The 19,327-nt window shown below is 42.2% G+C and overlaps 2 protein-coding genes across 3 annotated transcripts; one reads left to right on the forward strand and one right to left on the reverse strand.

Moving 5' to 3' along the window:
- Positions 1–8,381: 8,381 nt before the first annotated feature.
- lyrm1 (LYR motif containing 1) lies at positions 8,382–11,129 on the reverse strand. Its single transcript, XM_062414327.1, has 5 exons — positions 11,034–11,129; positions 10,013–10,198; positions 9,850–9,910; positions 8,972–9,003; positions 8,382–8,868 (listed from the first exon to the last, which is right to left on the reverse strand). Exons 2-5 carry the CDS (start codon positions 10,163–10,165, stop codon positions 8,755–8,757), a joined length of 360 nt encoding a protein of 119 aa, XP_062270311.1. The 5' UTR covers positions 10,166–10,198; positions 11,034–11,129; the 3' UTR covers positions 8,382–8,754.
- A 291-nt stretch (positions 11,130–11,420) lies between these two features.
- On the forward strand, positions 11,421–17,987 carry dcun1d3 (defective in cullin neddylation 1 domain containing 3). 2 transcript variants are annotated; one of them, XM_062414325.1, is made up of 5 exons: positions 11,421–11,850; positions 12,918–13,000; positions 13,471–13,515; positions 13,673–14,223; positions 15,941–17,987. In XM_062414325.1, exons 4-5 carry the CDS (start codon positions 13,784–13,786, stop codon positions 16,482–16,484), a joined length of 984 nt encoding a protein of 327 aa, XP_062270309.1. In that variant the 5' UTR covers positions 11,421–11,850; positions 12,918–13,000; positions 13,471–13,515; positions 13,673–13,783; the 3' UTR covers positions 16,485–17,987. The 2 variants fall into 2 exon arrangements, with proteins under 2 accessions (XP_062270309.1, XP_062270310.1); XM_062414326.1 differs by lacking the exon at positions 12,918–13,000.
- Positions 17,988–19,327: the final 1,340 nt, after the last annotated feature.

A 19,327-nucleotide genomic window follows, 5' to 3' on the forward strand; every position in this document is an offset into this window, starting at 1 on the left:
ATGCATGTTATGTTCTACCTGTACCACTGATGATGTGTTTCTGTCTGACAGTTAAGAAAAGGTCACCACAGTTCAACTTCAGTTTAAATTCTGATCTGAAAGATGTGAATGATAGAACTCTTGGAATACCAACATTTGCTATGGATCCTATTATCTGCTCTGGTTGTTTGATCATTATGGCTCTCATTGTGTAATCTAATCAAATGTACTTTTTGTCATTTCAACACTTTTTAGCTGAACGGGTGTAAACTTCATTAATGCTGTGTATGGATGTGTGATCAGGCTCACGGCTGCTGAACAAGATTAGTCCTCTTCTTCTCCAGCTCTTGTCCATTTCTATCCAATCAAGCTTTCTAATATTATTACTTAACTTATTAACTGCAGCCAGTATTATTTTTAGTATCTAGGTCATCCTGGTGTCTGTTTGACCTGCGTGGACTGGCTGGATTTGTGAGGCCATACACCGACTCTTAAGTAATAATTTATGACATTTCAATATCAATTAATGTCTGATTTGCTGCGGTTAATAAAAGGCTTTACAAAGAAATCATCTGGTGCACAGGACGAGATGTATTCGGCTAATCTAATTGACAAGTGATTCTGGGGATGATGGAAAAGATGGCCGATAATATCCTATCAAATATAGTTTATGAATTTGTGTTTTCTTTTTATTTTATTTACGAATCAACTTTAAAATCATGGTTCAATTATATTTGTTTGTCATTTGGGTTTGATAGTGATACGTTTTTTTCCTAATATCGGTATAAATCTGTCTCTATGAAAGACCACAGCAATAAATCAACGAATATGTTTCTTAAAATTAAGATGGAACATTGATTCAAACTTTGATAATTTATTCATGTATTTATTTTAAGAAATCCTTTTATGCAATTTAAACCAAGCGGTGACCTTCAGGTCGGGAGGAGGACATGTCTCCTCAGACAGCTAAAAGTCTGAAGAGTGACGTGAAGTGACAGGAGGGATCACCGCTGACCTGCCCACACATGCAAATGTCCAGTTTAAAAACTTCACTCTGAGAAACTCATTTTTTTAATTCTTCAGATATTTAACTGAAATTCAACTGTGGTAACAATAAAATGAAGAAAAAAAAGAAGAAAAAAGACAGCAGTAAGTGCTGAAGTGCAGTAAGTGGATTTTCAACTGCTCACTCACAAAACAATTCAGGCCATGGCAGGAGGTTTCAGAACAAGGTCCAGAAATTAATTTGTTTGGCAGATTTCTCTATTTGTGACAGTTTAAGATGCTTTACAATTTTATGGATTCATGACACCAAGTATCAACGATTTTAAATAGGATGGACACATCTGCTGTGATATGTGCCTTTTCATATTAAGTACAAATCATTACATCAGTGCTAATTCACGCCACCAGCAAAACCCTCATTTTTGTCCTACTTTAAATTCCATGCTCAGGTTTTGTCATGTTATCACAAACCCAGCTATATGTTATGATGTGGCTAATAATGGTCTTTTCAAAAGCTTCAAAATTATATAATTTTAATGAATCTACATAATACGTTAACGCTGCAATGGGGATGAATCTGATCGTGATTTAAATGCCGTGCTGTGAATTGTTAGTCTTCCTACTCACAGTGAGTGTTTTCTCCACCACGCTCTCTTTGTCTGCTCGCTCGACGCTGCACAATCACTCTCAAAATGAATCATCTGCCACTCGGAGTGCATTGTCCCTGAACCGGGTTATACCTGCAGCGGCAGCACCGGTTCTAAACCAGCCAGAACCCCGGGTGAACCGCCGCTCTCACACAGTCTTTGTCCAGGTTTGCTCCTGCTGTCCCTCTTCTCTGTGTGCTATGGATTCATCCACTGCACACAGAGAAGACCATTTACATCTAAGAAGACATTTAACGTGGGAACGACGGTATGAAAAGTTTTTGTACGTGTAACAGATAGATAAATATAGAGAGATATAGATAAATAGCGATGTATATATAGAGAGAGAAATTTACATAGAAAGCATATGCCTTATCCCTCGTAACAAGGCATATGTAAAGGATGTGTCAAAGATCACACATTGAGACCTGTGAATATTCATTTTCACTTGCAGTTGCCTCTAGACACCTTTAGAGGAAGAGGTGTGGCGAAGAAAGAAGAAGCCACTATACTGAGCTTCACAGTACACTAACAGGCATTAACTTAGTGTGCTTGAGAATGCATCTGATCCGCCCATTCATGTTCCTGTTTTAATGCCTGATTGTGTAACAATCTTTCCATCTGTATCCGCCTGTCATTTCCCATTCTGGACGCTGAACATATCGGACTGATCCAGATGGAGCATGGACTCTTTATTCTCCTGAGGAGATTCCAGCTCTGGTTACCACACAGACCATGCAACACTGGTCACCTGAAACCCAGCACCTACAGCCACCTACAACCAATCGGCTTCAGTTGTCACTTTCCCCCACATGGCTGTGCACGTACTTTCACGGAGCACTCGACTACTAAATGTCCTCTGCCCGAAGCCTTCCCTAAATTATCAATAACTGCTGCAAACAGAGGCATTCGTTGCTTCACAGCAGTGACGAAAAACTTTCCTCATTGCAATTGGAGCAGAGGGACAAATGCAGCTCACACACAGTGGAATTAGACAACACGTGTCGTTCGAGGATCAAAACGGTCATTGAACGTGCATAATCAAGCAGCCTATCACATTTCGGGAGGCCCTGCACACCCATGTTCTACTTTGTGCGTGCGTGTGAGTCTCCTATGACGACTGCCGGTGGTCATGGTTGCCACGCATCCCTGCAGCTTGCTGTCTGGCTGGCTAACCGTTTTTCCCTTTTTGTCTGATTAGGTTGGTGCTGGCCCCGGCCTTTGAGTGAGGCCGTCTCCTCACTTTCACTGTGCAGCTCTGATACACTCTGGCTCTCTGCCTGCTAGCCTCTGCCTCCTCCTCCTCCCCCCCCCCCCCCGCCCCGAGGAGCCACAACAGCTCTCCATCCAGCGAAGATGTAAACTAAGCTAGCACAACACCAACACACCCTCCTCCATTATTCATCTGCCCCTTTCTAATGAGTTTTCCATCCACCTTCATGCAGCCACTACGATTATAAGAAACAATTATTGTGTTTGATCACTTTAACGTTCTTTCACGAAAGCGTTGCCTTATGCAAATGCATCTTCCCTGCAGTAACATCTCTCGTGTGTTTAAATAAGGAAGAATGCCTGGAGAGAATGATGAATCAGAAAATTCAAAATGAAGGTCGATTTTTCAGCAGGTAGGATTGCCCTAAAAACAACAGCAGCTGCATGCAGACCGAAAGGTGCAGCACTGAAACAGAGACTCTTTTATCTCTGCACAGTAATATTAAAGGACACCAGTTTGCTCACTAACATAATCCATTCTTCAAAGTGTGCCTGCATGCGGTCATGTCAGATTCCTTCCCGTCTGATCAAATTTTGCAAAAGTTAATTAAATGACAAATCCTCCCCGGTGGCCATCTTTTCGTTTGACTCCAAAGAGCTGTCTAGGCTTTGACCGCCGTGCCAGGGCAAAAGATTCCGTGTCAATCACACAGATAATATGTTTGTTTACATTCCATGATCATGAAAAAGAGGCCAGCTAAATATTTGATGGCTTCTTCGAGTTACCCAGGAACAGTCGCCCTGTGACCCAACACTGGAGTTGGACTTCAGCACATCCACTCCTTGTTAAACACCTGTACACAGCACTGGCTCACATTTGTCGGCACATGACCCTGGTTGGCAAATAGTATAAACCACTCTCCGCTCGCTGTGCTGGCCACAATTATGACTCTCAGCAACTAGTAGTCCTCAGTTTATAAAGCCATTCAGTGACATATGCTCTGCTCCGGTGTATAAGTTGCTGATAAAAGATAACGTGTAAGAACCCAGAGGACAAAAGTGAGACAGCTTTCCACTGTATCCTCTTAAAGGTTTAAAAAACGATTGATATCTTTGGTGCTCAGTTTTGTTCTTCATGAGCTAATCGACAGCCCATCGCCCTTGACCTAACACTGACTCCCAGACACACTTGCATACACTTCACACAGTTTCAGTGCAGTGTCCCAGTGGACAGGGCTTAACCAAGCATGCATCAGCACTTGTCTGTGCTCTCCACACTGCAGGCATGCAGCAATAGTCACTACACGACTCGAGTCGACTCGCACACACCTCAGGCCTCCTCCTCTACTCTCGCTGCTCTGCAAGCTGAGACAATGTTAAACTATCGTCCAAACAAAAGCCAAGAGAACGACAAAGAGTGAGTGGGAAGGTAGTGAGCAACAGAGCTGGAGATGAGAAATGTCTGAGGCAACACAAAGGGGCTGCTTAGTCACGAGAGAATATATTGTGTTGGTCCAAATATAACTTTGAATGAAGATATCAAATCTTATCCTGATATATCTTGATGTTTCTGTTACTGCCCTTTATAAACACTGTTTTTTGAAATGCACCTACACATGTTACTGCTTAGTGCTTAAAATGCACTGATGAACATAAGGAGGAACAACTGTGGAAGTGTGTGCTGACTTGTCTTCGTTATGTTTTGAATAGTATCAAAATAGTTTGCACGCGTTTGCGAAAAGCCATAATGTGTGTTGGAACTTGCACTGGCAGCACCGTGGATGTATACGTGTGATGAGTTAAGATATGAAAATATATCAAACAAATCAGCCTGCTGAGATGTATCCGAATCTCGGAGGCTTCAGAAAAGGGCTGATTGCCTTTTGAATGAATATATACCATGACTGTGATTAGGATGATTGCTTCTAACTGAATCACAGGAGCACCAGTCTAATCAAGACCGAACAGTTATTTAAATCAAATGGGCCACAAAGAGCTACACTTGTGTATTTTGCATTAGGAAGCATTGAATACCGTTTGGTTTGTAGGTTGTAGCAGGAAGGGCTGTGATGCTATGGCTGTGACAATGTTGGAAGTAACTTCAGGAGACTAGAATAGAATATAAAACAATGTATTTCCATTTTTCCAGTGATGACTCGTCAGAAATGACACGCCATTGCAGTAGCATTTTAATTTGTTTTATCCTCTTGTGTGTTTTGACTGCATTGTAAAGTGAAAACAAGCTTGATATTTATTTAATGCTGGTTCAAGTGTTGGCAGGTCAGCTGATACGTGATCAGGGCATTAAGGCAACTCGACCAAGTAAGACGAGGAGACTTTCCTTGTTTATAAGCATCTAATTTACTTATTGTAGCTCCTTAAGTACAACATCACGTGTCTAACTCTTACATTATTCTTTACCCCTATTCCTCTCCCTTTGTTTCCTGTCTCCCACTGTTTCTTCCACCATATTTCCCCCAGGGTTGCTCCGAAACCCCCTAAATAATGCACACAGAGCAAGGGGGCCGCATGATGGATCACTCTCCTCTTTCTGGAGCTGCTGTATTCCATCTGCACTGAAGCTTATTTATCATTTCCATAATGGCACTGCTCTCAGGTGAATCTCTAAATACCTATATGTGCACCAGACAACCTTTAGATAGAACCTGTTTTTGTCCCATGATCCAGTTTTCGCTGCATGTCATTAGTGGCAAAAATAGGTCACCTAGACTTTTATCCTGAAAGCTTATTTACAGACAGGGAAATCAACCAATAGCCACTTGTCGTGTTTGGCCAGAAATGACATTCAGTTTGTAATAGGTTATAAAACAAACTGAGACCCAATTTTTGCATATTTATTTAATTTACATTCAGTGACAGGCTTGTTAAAAGTGTGGAAAGCAAATCTCCCTAGAAATAAAAATTTCAATTAAGTAGAAATAATTATAAAGACATAAATGAAGTTTATAGTTAAAAGAAACTTTTTTCAACGGACTTCTGAGTATCCACCTACTGACTGTTTTGAGTCACTATTTGGCCAGGGAAAGGAGAGGAAATGCCCCAGAGAGGAAACTCACCTGTAAAATACAGTGCATCTATATGAGGGACACTTGAAAGATAGAATGAAACTAACAGGCCCTGTGGGGAGATTAGCTCACTGCAGCAGTAAGGAATAACTACATTGTGTGTACATCTTATGAGGTGAATTACTCTTCAATAACCCACCTGACTAAAAGGTGTGTTCTTTCCATAGAATAGATGCAATGGCATTCAAGGTCCCCGGGGTGGACCTCAGCTACAAAGACATGACCATACACAGAACCGAAGAGAAACATGGACAATAGATCTATTAGTGTTCAGTTAGATAGTGTCGTAATTTCTTTGCTATTTTCTTACACAAAGAGTCTTCGTAGAAAACCCTGAAACTTGAAATCTTTGTCTATACATATTATGTGTTATAATTATAAAAGCCCAAAGATTGGACGGACAACACTGTCCACATCCTGCTACTATGCTGCCAATTAGATCTGCTCAAACAGCCACAACATTGAAACCTAAGATTGGGATCATGTTCATGAGCTGTCCAATTTCACATTCATATAATACAGCCGGCGTCGACACTTTGTCTAACAACCTCTCCACCGTCGCTACTGTTGCTTTTTCCACAGAGACAGCCTTTGTTATATAGAAGACAAGGGGGAATAAGGGATGAAAAAGTTCATGTGAAAAGGTGTCACATACACTGAGGTCAATGCTTATGTCAACATGCAAAATGCTTTTAATGGTAACGATAGCACGCTAATTAACAACTGTTTGCTTGCTTTGGTTCTTAACGAAGGGGGGGGGCAAGGTGAACAGAATACATAGTTGTGCGCATTTTAGCAAGTTGATATTGTCACAACGATGATGCCAGCATGCTTACATTTTTTCTATGCAGCACTAAATGCAAATTAGTAATGCTAGTCACAGTCTACCAAAACTTTATTTGTTGATAGTGCTCAAATGTTTATTTTGTTGATCTAAATGTGCAAGAGGTGCAAGTGAATCATTGTCCGTTGCTCATCACATTTGGAGACATGTACTGTCATCTGTCTAAACACTGTACATATGTACCAAAATCAGTTTTTTAAATTAAATATCTTTCCAGTGAAAAATGTGGAGTCTAAGTGAGTGAGTCACTACTCAGCTGCTGCTGCTGCTGATCATCACCCATCAGTGGTCAATTACAGTGACGACAGTCATTTATCACTGAGGTGATGTCATCTCCAGAGAGAGCAGCAACAACCCCACACACTTTCACTGAGTGTATTTACTGTGCGGCAGACAAATATTTACATCTGAAGTGGAAATGACCGTGAGTCAGTCCTCAGAAAACAAACCAGAGAAGTGGAAATGATTTGTAATTGTTGCTTGATTCAGGTTAAAGGTTCAATAATGATGATTCACTTGTATTCAGTCCCGATCAAGGGCTGTCTTTTTCAAGTTTGTATTGTTTTTAATGTCACCTCAAATGCAGAGCAAAGCCTGTGGTCCACTCACACTGGTAAATCCAGTCATGGTGAACTCACTGAACTAGTGTATTTACGGCTTCAGTGCCAGGCATAGGGTGACCCCTGGTGGATAAAGATTGTTAAGATTGTTTTCGAGAATTTAGCTGAGATAAAAGTCTTTCATACTATACATTTGACTGTTTAGTTTAATCCTAGAAAATGCCTCTTTAAAACAAGCTCACTTCATCACACCAGGATTTCCCACAGCAGAAGACAACACAGCCTGCAGACATCTGAGGTTGGAGTCAAGTGCAGCCCACTCAGTGAAACATGTACACCAACTTCTGTGTTCAGCTCCATCATATGGCTGAAGGTGATTCAGTCCAGAGTGAGAAATGAAAAGGATCTGATCTAGAAGTCTACACTGTGAGTTATAGCTCAGTGATATATATCACCAGAGAATAGTGAACTGTGAATGTTTCCCCCACTGAGATCATCTCAAGTCAAGGTTGCTGATATGGTGGCTTAGTTGTGAAATGTGTAAAATAGGATCAGGTACTAGTATCTTCCAGCAGAGGGGAGTGTGACACAGCATAGGAGAAAAGACAGTAAGGATAAAGCTGATCAGTTATTGCGTATCTTCACCTTAAGGCTTATTTAATGCCAGACTTTGGTGCCCAGCCCTAAATTGAAGTATGTTTTCTGACACCATGTGATTATGGTGCAAGCTCATGTGTCAACACATTTCATCACTCAACACTACTTGTGATTCTGAAATTGTTTGTATTTTTCAGTTGTCGCTCTATTTGAAGTGAAACGCGGCAGTTTCTTCTGCATTCACAAAGCATTACTATTTTAGAAAGTAGTCCGTGTGCACTACAGACATGATCCATTTCCCTAAGCAGTCTGCTCTTTAGTGCAGAATCCAAACATCATAGGTAACAACATCTTCCCCCCCACCCCCTGCAAAACGTCATGATGTTCCTTCGATGCTACTTTCAGCGTTAATCATGAGTTTGTCCCAAAGATCTTACAGAGACACTTCAAGAATTTGTCATATAAATATTCACATTTATTACTAGAATATGGAACTGTACTTTAACATATCTGTTGACAAACCATTTAAACACCAGTGTACATCTCTGTATTCTTCTATTTAATATAGTGTTTATTACCACAAAAAATAAATTAAATATACAATTTGAATTTATATTACAGGTGACAGCACACTGACCACGCAGCCTTGTTTACGAGGTCTACAGAATAAAACAAAAAAAAAAAGACAACGAAACATGGCTTTTTCCCCTGAATGACAAGTGTTCATGCATCAATGAGAGCTTGTGATCCTCCGGCTTGTGACTGCACCCTTGTCTCCTGTCCTTGGTAAATTGAACTCCCGCGAGGATCTTCGAAATCAAGCATCAGGTGTCGTCATGTGACTGCAAATAAATTGGCTTGGCCTGCTTCCTCAGGCGCTGTTGCGCTCGCAGCTTCCTGCCCTTCTGAGTTGCAAGTCCCATTGGTGGCAAGTAGGTCTACAGGAAGATTCAAACAATAGAAATATTTAATGAAATCTATCAACAGCACAGTAAACTAAACAGACCGGAATAATGTTGGATGTGACAAAAAGTAACTTACAGCCCTTGGATATGGGTTCCTGTAATGGAGACCTGTGAAGAAAAACATCTTGTCAACATCATATTAAACCTTGAAAATATACTGTTGTACTCTTTCAGTGTAAATCCTACAGTCCTGCAGGGCCAAACCCAAAGTGTCTTATTCACTTTGTAGTGATGATTTTTAGGCTTTCATCAGTTTTATTTACTCCTTGCAAGGACAGAACATATTTATAATTCATTGAAGTTTCCCTGTAGTCAAATCAGAGCATCCATTATCTAAAATAATGAGCATGAGTGTAAAACTGTCTTATTATCTCAAACTAGAATGTCAGTAGGAAGTCCCAAAAGTTCCCTTAAAGTCAATCAGCCTCCACCAAATTGCACATAAGAATTATTCCCATGGAAAATAGTGAACATTTTAAAATGTTTAAGACAATAAAGAAAAATTCCTGTATCATCCACCTATCGGACCCATAACAAAATTGAATGGGTTCTTCCCTGACCCACAGTGGATCCTCCCACCAGATTTTGTGGTCTATCCAGTAGTTGTCTCCTAATATTACAAACAGACATCATCATCATCAGTCATCATCACCTCCTCTGCAGAAGTTAAAAACAATAACATTGTTATGCAAACATAGCAGATCTCATTTGCACGAGTTATTAGAGCCTGTTTATATTTCACTGAACTGTTGACACTATAAACTCTGCTAATGCTGATAGTGCTGCTTTTTCTGTCTTCTCTGTTGTCAGCAACGTTGAGACAATCAGGTCAGGGTTTGTTTACTCGGGTGAAGACTTTCAGATGAACTCTAACAGCCACTCTGTGACCAAAACACTAAAGCTTAGCCCAGAGTGATCTGAGGAAGACTTGTGGCTCCTCTCCTCCACTCTCACCTATTTCTATCCTTGCTTCACATTCCTCTATACACCTCGTCACTGACTCTTGATCTTGGAGCTGAAAAGAAGCACACGGAAGAAAGAATTGGTCAGGCACACACACATACACACACACATATATATATATATATAATTTGTTGTAGAGTATTGTTGTCCACACCTGCTGGTTCTGTCTGAACAGAGTGCGGGCCTCCTGAAGTATGTATTTTCTCTCCGATTCTGTGTCACTTCTAACTTCACTCTGCCACGTTCGGGCGATACGAAACACCCGCATGTACAGTGCCAGCACCGTCCTGCGAGTGGAGGCCGTCATCTGGGATCAATTTCCGAGGAAAACAGCATGTGCCTGCAGGAGAAAGGACATTCAATTTAATGGCATGACGAACCCTGCTAATACTAATGTATCTTCTGTTTCTTATCAAAATTGAAGGTGGTGTTATGAAAAAAACGTTTTAATACACCTGTATTCTAGTACTTTCTTGTGCTGCATTTACTTAGGGAGTATTTACACTTTTTAGTACATTTTATGTTTATTACATTCTATTTGGGGTTGTTTTAATCCTTCGTTTCTATTTTATTGCAACTTGGCTCTACGTGCAATGCCCTTGACATCCTATCTATCTGTCTATCTATCTATCTTTAAGGGAGTCAGGCTCCATTAACATCAGGGTACTTGGCTCTGTTGAGGTTGTACCATTGTGGTGCAGATTCCCTCACAAATCTGAAAATAATGAAATGACATAATCCATTTGACACGCGATGAGGCGAGCACGTTAAGGGGCCCCTGGGAGTCTGGAGCCCCGGGACCGCTGCTCCCAGTAGAGTTAGTGGTGCAGTGTCCCCATCTATCACAGTCAGTGATGTCGCTAAAAAAACCTACACAGGGCTGTTTTCAACACATGGCATTAACAAACAGACACACAACTGACTGTAATATATTAACAGTAAGTTCAATGTATACAAATTTATATAACTTCCTGTACTTTTTATTTCTGATTCTTGTTTTCATATATTCACCTGTTAGCATGAAGCTAGCTCTCCTTTAGCCCTCAACCACGACAGCACAAAACAGAGCCTATGCCGTTCCTGACTTTAAACAGTCCCCACGTTCACCTCAACCATATGAACTAGCTTCATTAGCCCAGTTGCTAATTATCTGGCAGCTACAGACTCTGACCTACCGACCGTGTCAGGAGACGAGCAGCTCACCCGGGCAGCACCGACGCATGTGTCGCCTGATGATGACGTAGCAAAAATAAATGACAAATAAACTCGATCATAAATCACCGTTTCCTCTTTTATATCGCACATGAAAGTAAGTGATTTTTATCCTTTTTAATGAATTAATTAGATTCATAAACACGATCGTCATTAGACCCAGTTTGAGATATTTTAGGTGAGTTACAAATGTTCCCGAGTCTTTAATATTATTCTCTTAAAGCTCTTTAAAATGTCATCCTTTAAACACGTGTCTCTGTAATTAATAAGTTCGTGTGGTTATTTGTCCACCTGGATGTGAAACAGTCTTTACCAACGTGCCCGTGTCGGGACAGAGAGACTGATCTCGTCGATGCTACCGCGGAGATGAGGATCAGCTGTTAGAGGAAGTGATGCAGGAAAATGCCCATAATGTAGCTACAGTCAATGACTAGAAGGGGGAAGCACAAAGAAATTGGCTGCTGGAGTCCGGGCTGCTCTTCTAACTTCCTCCCGAGGATAAACAATATTCTACATGGATTTTAAAGCACATTCCGGTCAAAGGCTTCTGCCTCGTTTCTCTCCCCAACGCGGAGAAGGATGTGATATCGATGTGGAAGTTTATTTTGGTTAGCTCGCAGCTAGTCGGCTAGCTATCCGAGTTAACGCGACGAGTTTGGGTCAGTTCGCTCCTGCGCGTAAACGCTGCCTTCGGCCAACTTACTAACTACTTCAGTTTTCGCCCTGGCATCCCCCGGAGTGATGAACACCCGGCTCCATACGGCACGATCCCCCCCACGGGTGAGTTCCTCCACAAGGACAGTGTTGGCACATCCCGAAAGACCTAGCTTAGCTTATAGCTAACTTTTAGTTAAACGAGCTGATGCTAGCTAGCTATGGCGACGTCGCCAGGGCCAAGCAGTTTAGATGTAAATGCTGGTGATGTGTTGGGGATCGATAACAGCCTTAGGACATTTACGACCCGGGTTAGTGAATGGGTTAAACCGCCAGCAGTATTTAATCTTTAAAACCCTGTTTGGGAGACATTTAGTTGTGTTGGGCACGAGCTGCTGAGCTCTCTCGATCCTGTTGGTGCTTCTAAAAGAGCACAAGTTGTCAAATCTAACGTAATGCTAAGCTAATGTTAGTAAACGTCTAATATCTATCTTATATGAGAGTGTACATTCACAACAATGGTCTACACGGTCCACACAACAGACATTTGTATTCGGACTGAACTTGACTCTGGCTGTTTTAATATTAACAGTCTAGACTAACAGACACCGAAGTGTGTGCTGGCCTCGCATGTTGGCTTTTTGTGGGTAATACATCGTTCGGTTCCGATTGAAAGGGTGTCTGATCACTTCTCCATCAGGTGGAGTAGGTGTAGTCTCGAAGGACCTGGAAGAGATTTGCCCCTACATGCCCAGTGCAGTGATCTCACACCCTCGTACCTGTCCTACGAGGCTGATCGCTGGTTTTCCTCGTTGCTCTGAGACTAAAGTCCTGATTTGAACACAGACTAAAAGTTGGTCTCAGAAGTTGTGATGTTTACAATCGAGCACATGAGCTGTGATCCAGGACAACGTTAGCCCCCCACGCTGGACACCTAGCCTTAGAGGCTTTTCCACCACCAATTCATAAGCCCTGCTTAAGTACCCAGTGCTCTGTCTGTGTCTACCTCACATGATGTTAACCATCTTCATTGTGGGTATAAATCAGTTATTGAACAATCCTGCTTCCAGACAAACTGTCGGGCTGTGTTCAAATGACACATTCATAACCCGCTGCCCCACATAGTCCTCTAGGATGAGGAGGGCTGAGCGATCACTTTCTGCTTATGGTGACAAGATAACGTGTCTTTTCAGCACTGCAGATGTCAGAAGCACAACGATGGAGCAGAGTAGGAGGACACTTTGATCTGTGGCCGGTGCCATCTGACGCACGTTCTGTAAGTAACCTCCGGTCCGGCTGGTTGATTAGTCATCGAACACTTGATCAACTCCTGTGTGTTGTGGCTGTTGCTGTGACAACAGAGTGATTAATTGCATTAACATGTGGACATGACATCCGATTATTTTGAGCGATTGGGTGGACTGGTTCAGGATATGCACATACTGCGTGTCTGATTGCGCAGTGAATGTGTGGTACTAAGCGTTCACTTCTCAATAAAACGCAAAGATAAAGATCCAGTTATAAACAAGCTATGAAGATATTGCACATAGGATCATTGCGAAATAAAATACAATTCAGTTAGTGACCACAAGGTAAACGTAACAGATAATATTGACGTTATGTAGATCTGCTGTAGGCTTGTAGGCTTCTGTGGTTACTAGTGATGTTTCTCTTTCGTATGTCTTCTATTTTTTCATGATATTCTGTGCTGTGTCAGCATTGTTACATCTGCTCTTCTCTTTTTAGGGTTTCAATCAAGCTGAGCAAGACTTCCTGGCAGATTTGGCACAGGTACCATCATTTATTGACCTTCACTGTTCAAATCCACATATTTCATTTCAAAAGCACATTAATGTGGATCTTGACCTTTTCGATTATGAGCAAGACTGGCTCAGTTAACAGCTACTGTCTGTGATAATGAGCCCTGTTACATTGTTCTTCACCTCAGGCCTGAGGGTATGTTGAGACGTCACACCAGACCAGAGCAGAGGCGTCTAGGTGGTTCGGACGGGGCCTGAAGGCGAGGAGGACAGACTGAGGAGGGACCCGGGAGGAAGACATGGGCCAGTGCGTCACCAAGTGTAAGAATCCAACGTCCTCACTCGGCAGTAAGAGTGGAGACAAGGAGAGCAGCTCCAAGTCCCACCACAAGAAAGGTAGCGGCGGTGGTGGGAGCCATAAAGAGGAGCTCAGTGGCCCATGTAGCAAAGCCACCAGCGAGCTGTCGAATGGCACCAAGGCCTTGGAAGTTACAGTGGAGACGCCAGTCATACCCGCACTGATGGGCGAGCCGCGCAGGGACGAGTTCCTGGACGCAGACGGGCTGTCGTTGCTGCGCATCGACGAGCTCTTCTGCTGCTACAAGGATGAATTGGACGATGCCATCTTGGAGGAAGGCATGGAGAGGTTTTGCAATGATCTGTGCGTGGACCCGGCAGAATATCGTGTGCTTCTTCTCGCCTGGAAGTTTCAAGCGGCCACTATGTGCAAGTTTACAAGGTAAAGTGGGGGTTTCAGGATAAACTGGCATCACTGCTGTATATATAAACTGAACATTGTGGTATGGATATTTTCTCATCCCAGATTAAGGAAAGGCATATCTGCATTAGAGCTTGTCCTGATTTAATTTCCCGACACGATGCTGCTTTCATGTATCTGCAAACACCAATTGAGATGAGCATAGATGATTCTAATTTTAAATGTTTATAACATGCACTGTTCTGACAAGAAGTTCCGAACTGGCACTGTTTAACACATCACATAAACATAACGCTGTTAGCTCTTAAACACATCCCTTCTAAAAGAGATGGGCTCTCCTATTTCTGCCTTCTATAATGGAAAACCTTTTGTATGTCCATTTGCAAGTCTATGAGAACATCCCCCTTTGTCTGAGCAGGCACTCTAATGGAATGTGTTGCCTATACATGATTAAAGAAAAAATATAATTTACATTCAAAAGGGAAATTGGCCAGAAAAGATCACATTTAGGTGAGTGTGTATCATAGATTTGCTGAACTTTCAATTCGACAAGCGGATTATTGCATAATAGAATCACCAATCTGGCCAAACTTTAAAATGTACGTTTTTGATATATCTATAACTTGTTTTATAAGCAAATGCTGTCTGATACTGCTAGCACAATAATTTGTTGACCCTTTAGAACCAGCTTGTTTTTAGATGATATACTTCAGGCAGCTTTATAAGATTTGAACCGTTTGACCTACAGGTTTTCAATTTTCCACTTCGGACTGGTCCAGCCTTCCCACCTCACACAGTCACTTTTGATGTTTTCTATGTAAAGACACACACGCACACAGTGTCCCTCTGTCAGGTAGGGGACACAGAGGAAATGGATCCCGCTCTGTGCTCTCGCTCCACAGTTAGCGCTGGAGATGAATAGAGCGGCCTGCTGGCTGGGTTCACTTGTCATTGCTCCCCCTCTCTGACTCTTAACTCAGCACTTTTCTATCCAGAGGCTCTGGACAATGCCACACTGTGGTTCCCAACATGCTTCATTGTCAACCGATGCTTACTGAAGCTCTTTATGTTACATTTGACCTTGAAAGCCTATGTTGTTGTTGGGCTCAATAACAAAGATAAAGTTATACCTGCATAGGTTGAGGCCCGTGACCCTGAAGGGAAAAATATTAGAGAAACTTTTAACGTTTAAGGCATGGACAGTTATTTTTGTACAGTTTTAAAATGCATACAAGGGACCATGGTGTCATTGTTACTGATGTGTGTCGTGCCATTGTAGACACACAGCCTGTTGTGTACGTTAGGTGACATCACAGGGCTTTGTTATTGTTGTTTTTGGCATAATTAGCAGTTAGTTAGCTCCGGTGCTTCATCTGTTAGACTGCAAATAGTGTTTGTGTGTCTGGCCCTAGGTTCATTCAGACCGACTCCTATCGCTCTGAAACTGCTCGGGCATCAGTTTATCTAAAGTGAGAGAGGTTTGATAGATTAACTGACAGACGGGTCGGGCGCTCAAATGAAACAACCAATATAGCTGCTGCTGATGTGGAGATGTTGGTGAATCCGCTATTGACTCAATAATAAACAATTTGACCTTTGGGATTGGACTGGTAATGTTAGACCAGTTCCTGTAGCTTTGCTGTGGAAAAGTAGAGTCTCTGCTTCTGGGCCACGTGATCTTGAGTGAACTGGTCTAATGTTATACTGATGTGCGTTCCTGTTTTCTTGGTGTCTGCAGGAAGGAGTTTGTCGACGGCTGCAAGGCCATACAGGCGGACAGCCTCAAAGGAATCTACTCGCGTTTCCCCTGCATGTTGCTGGATGCCAGAGGCGAGGAGAACTTCAAGGACCTTTATCGCTTTACCTTCCAGTTTGGCTTGGACGCGGAGGAGGGCCAACGCTCTCTGCAGCGCGAAATCGCCATTGCGTTGTGGCGCCTGGTTTTCACGCAGGACACCCCCTCCATCCTGGAGCGCTGGCTGGACTTCCTAGGGGAGAACACCCCAGGTATTCGGGGCATCTCCAGGGACACGTGGAACATGTTCCTCAACTTCACCCAGGCGATCGGGCCTGACCTGAGCAACTACAGCGAGGACGAGGCGTGGCCTAGTCTCTTCGACACCTTTGTGGAGTGGGAGTTGGAGCGCAGGAAAAAAGAGGAGGAACAGGCACTGATGGCGAAGGAGGACGAGGGGACGTGTACTGAAACAGAGTCCTCTCCCTCAACAGATAGACATGAAACAGAGGAAAGCCGCGGCTCACAGACATGGGGGGGCCACTGACCAGGAAACAATAAATATTTGTAAGCGAGGGAAGGAAATGACTTATAAGTGAACTGTACATCTGTGAATCATCGGATAAATATTAGTATTACCATTACAGCTGTTCATTTTGCTCTCTTTTCCGGTTGGGTTGGGATTCCTTCTTCACACCTTTTTTGGGGGTTTTCTGAAAGGGCTCTATGAACTGTTTTGTTTTAAGCACTTCTATTTAAGTTATTGTTTTTACTTTTTTTCTCCTCCCATGTGTGTTTTAAGTAAATGGACGTGGTTCATTTTTAACCTACACCTACCTACCGTAACCCAGCACAGTAAGGTAAAGGCTTGGTTTAAAAAGCTGGCAAGAGAAAGCCATAACCTCCTCCCACACAGATTATCTAGACACGTCGTTTAGACCTGGTAACACTGCTTATATATACGAATAGTTAATAACAAGAAGGGAAATTTGGGAAACCTATACACAAGTAGTTTCTTGCCACCAAAATCTGAGATTTATAATGGGGGGGTCTGGGTGAAATTGTCTGGACTGGACTGACGTAGTTAGTTTCTATGCTTTTAATTTGCGGTGCTGTGAGGATGAATTGTTTGCAATTGTGTTGCCTTCACACCCGTTGGCCCGTAATTACATTGCAAACCGTATCAGATAAAGACGATCTCACTAGGGCGATTTACTTTTCAAACTAAAACAAATCATGTTTATATGCTTAATCCATGGAAGTTTCTACGATAACCATTTAAAACCCAAATTCACTTCCACAGTAACCGACCAATTTTTCCTGTGTTGATTGTTTTTGAGTGCTTCTACTGCAGTGAGTGAGTGAGTTTGGCTTGTTTAAGCGGCTGGCTGTGCTTCTTTTTGACCTCTAGCATCTACCATTTGGATGTCCATCTATTTTCAAGAAGCGGTCTAGCATATACACCACAATGATGCTGGCATTTCTCAGAGGGTTGTTGTAACGAGACAAATGGGCTAAAGCTAGGTCATGGTCATTTCTGGACATGGGATGCCTAACCTGTGTTGTATTCAGGACCCTTACACTGGGCACCACACAAAGCATGTATTGTATTGTTTACCTTCATGAGCTCAAGAGTCCTTGAACTGCTATAGAAGGAAATAAATAGTGCACACACTTTTCACAAGTAATGATGACTGCTGCTGGCGATGGTTATAATGGATTGCACAAAACCCAATGGCATATTAAGTCGCTATACTTGCAACACTTTGCAGAGAGATTGATGTCCACCACATGATTTCCATTTTGAAGATATCCAAACTGTAGATGATCTTAAGTAGAGCCTTGGGGGTATTGGGATGAGTGAATGAGTGGTGGTGAATCAAGAGTCTGAGCTATGGGTCCAGTATGTAAAAGGGTTTCCATAACCTGATCTGTTTGGTTTACATCGACAATGGTTTTATTTCAGCCCCCCCCTTTTTTGTCCTTTTTTTTTTTTTTTATATATATAAAATGTATTGATTTATAATAATAAAAACAGTGTTGAACTTTTGAGTGTTGTGCCTGAGTGTGTGTGTGATTTCACTTCGGAGATCTCCTCATTTCCTTGTACCTTCATGCTGTGTTATTGCTTAATTACATTGCTTGCATACCTCTGTCGTCAGTGCAGCAGGAGGGGAGTGTGGTGCAGCAGCTCGGGGTTTTGTGCAGGCTTGTATGGTATGTAGAAATAAATAAATGTTAAATTAGAGAGAACTACAGAAATAGCAGAATGTAAAAATACAAGAACATGGAACATAAATAAATAAATGTAGAAATACATCATTATATAAATTATTAAATGTAGGAGTACATACACAAATGTAGAAATACAGAAATAAATACTACGGAAATACGGAAATGCAGAAATAGAAATACAGAAAGAAGGAAATGTAGAACTCTTTCCCATTAAAAATGGGAAATACAGATGTAGAAATACAGAAACAACCCTTCTCATCGCAAACTGTTAATTTACTTGTTGATGGATGTGGCAGCAGCAGGCAGTGGGCGTGTCTGATTCCGCCGCAGCGCTTCCCATTGGTAGAGAATCCATCCTGGTTACCAATCAACACAACAAGCTGTGCACATGAGAAAAAAAGAGTCGCTCATTGTAAAGCTAACGGAGAAAAAATCCCTATTTTACAGAGACAGTAAGTGTTTTTGAATCGTTCTATTGGAGCACGAGTGAAGGTCGTGCACGAATAAAAAAAGCTGACTAAGCCACTTTTCGTGTCATTTCACGTATGTCTAGTTACACGCTAACTCGCTAGCCTCTGTTTTTAGCGTAGCGACACTGCTAGTGTTCCAGTTTAACAGGGTATCATGGCAACTGGTGGTTTGTTGTCTTTATTCCAGATGTTGTCGGTCGGTCGCAGACTCGGTCGCAGACTCGTCACCTCAAAAAGTGCCTGTGTCTGAAGTGCATCACGTTGGAAGGGCTTTTTTATATGTGTGAAATCAGCAGATGATCTGTCTGACGTGTGTTGAGTGTGTTGTCAACATGACACGTGTGTGACGAGGCAAACCTGGAAAAGTAACTTCACACACGACATACACAAACAATGCACCTCCCCCCCAATCTTCATTGAGTAGAAGGCTCCTTCGATCACACAGAAGACTCATCTTCTTCATGTCGTGAAAGGAGCCTTGTTCATTTAGGAGAGCTGGGTTCCAACACACACCCACAACTCCAGCTTGGTCCTGAGAACAAAGTATTGCCTCCTCATTTTCCTCATCCTGTTCTTCATGCAGCTTCTTTGTGAACATGTCAACTGTAAGTCTGAAATGATTGCGACCAGCTCTACTAACATTCTAGGATAAATAAAATGGCATGTTTTCAAATGCATATCAATC

Source organism: Platichthys flesus, chromosome 20 (assembly GCF_949316205.1).
Source record: "Platichthys flesus chromosome 20, fPlaFle2.1, whole genome shotgun sequence".
Taxonomy (NCBI): domain Eukaryota; kingdom Metazoa; phylum Chordata; class Actinopteri; order Pleuronectiformes; family Pleuronectidae; genus Platichthys; species Platichthys flesus.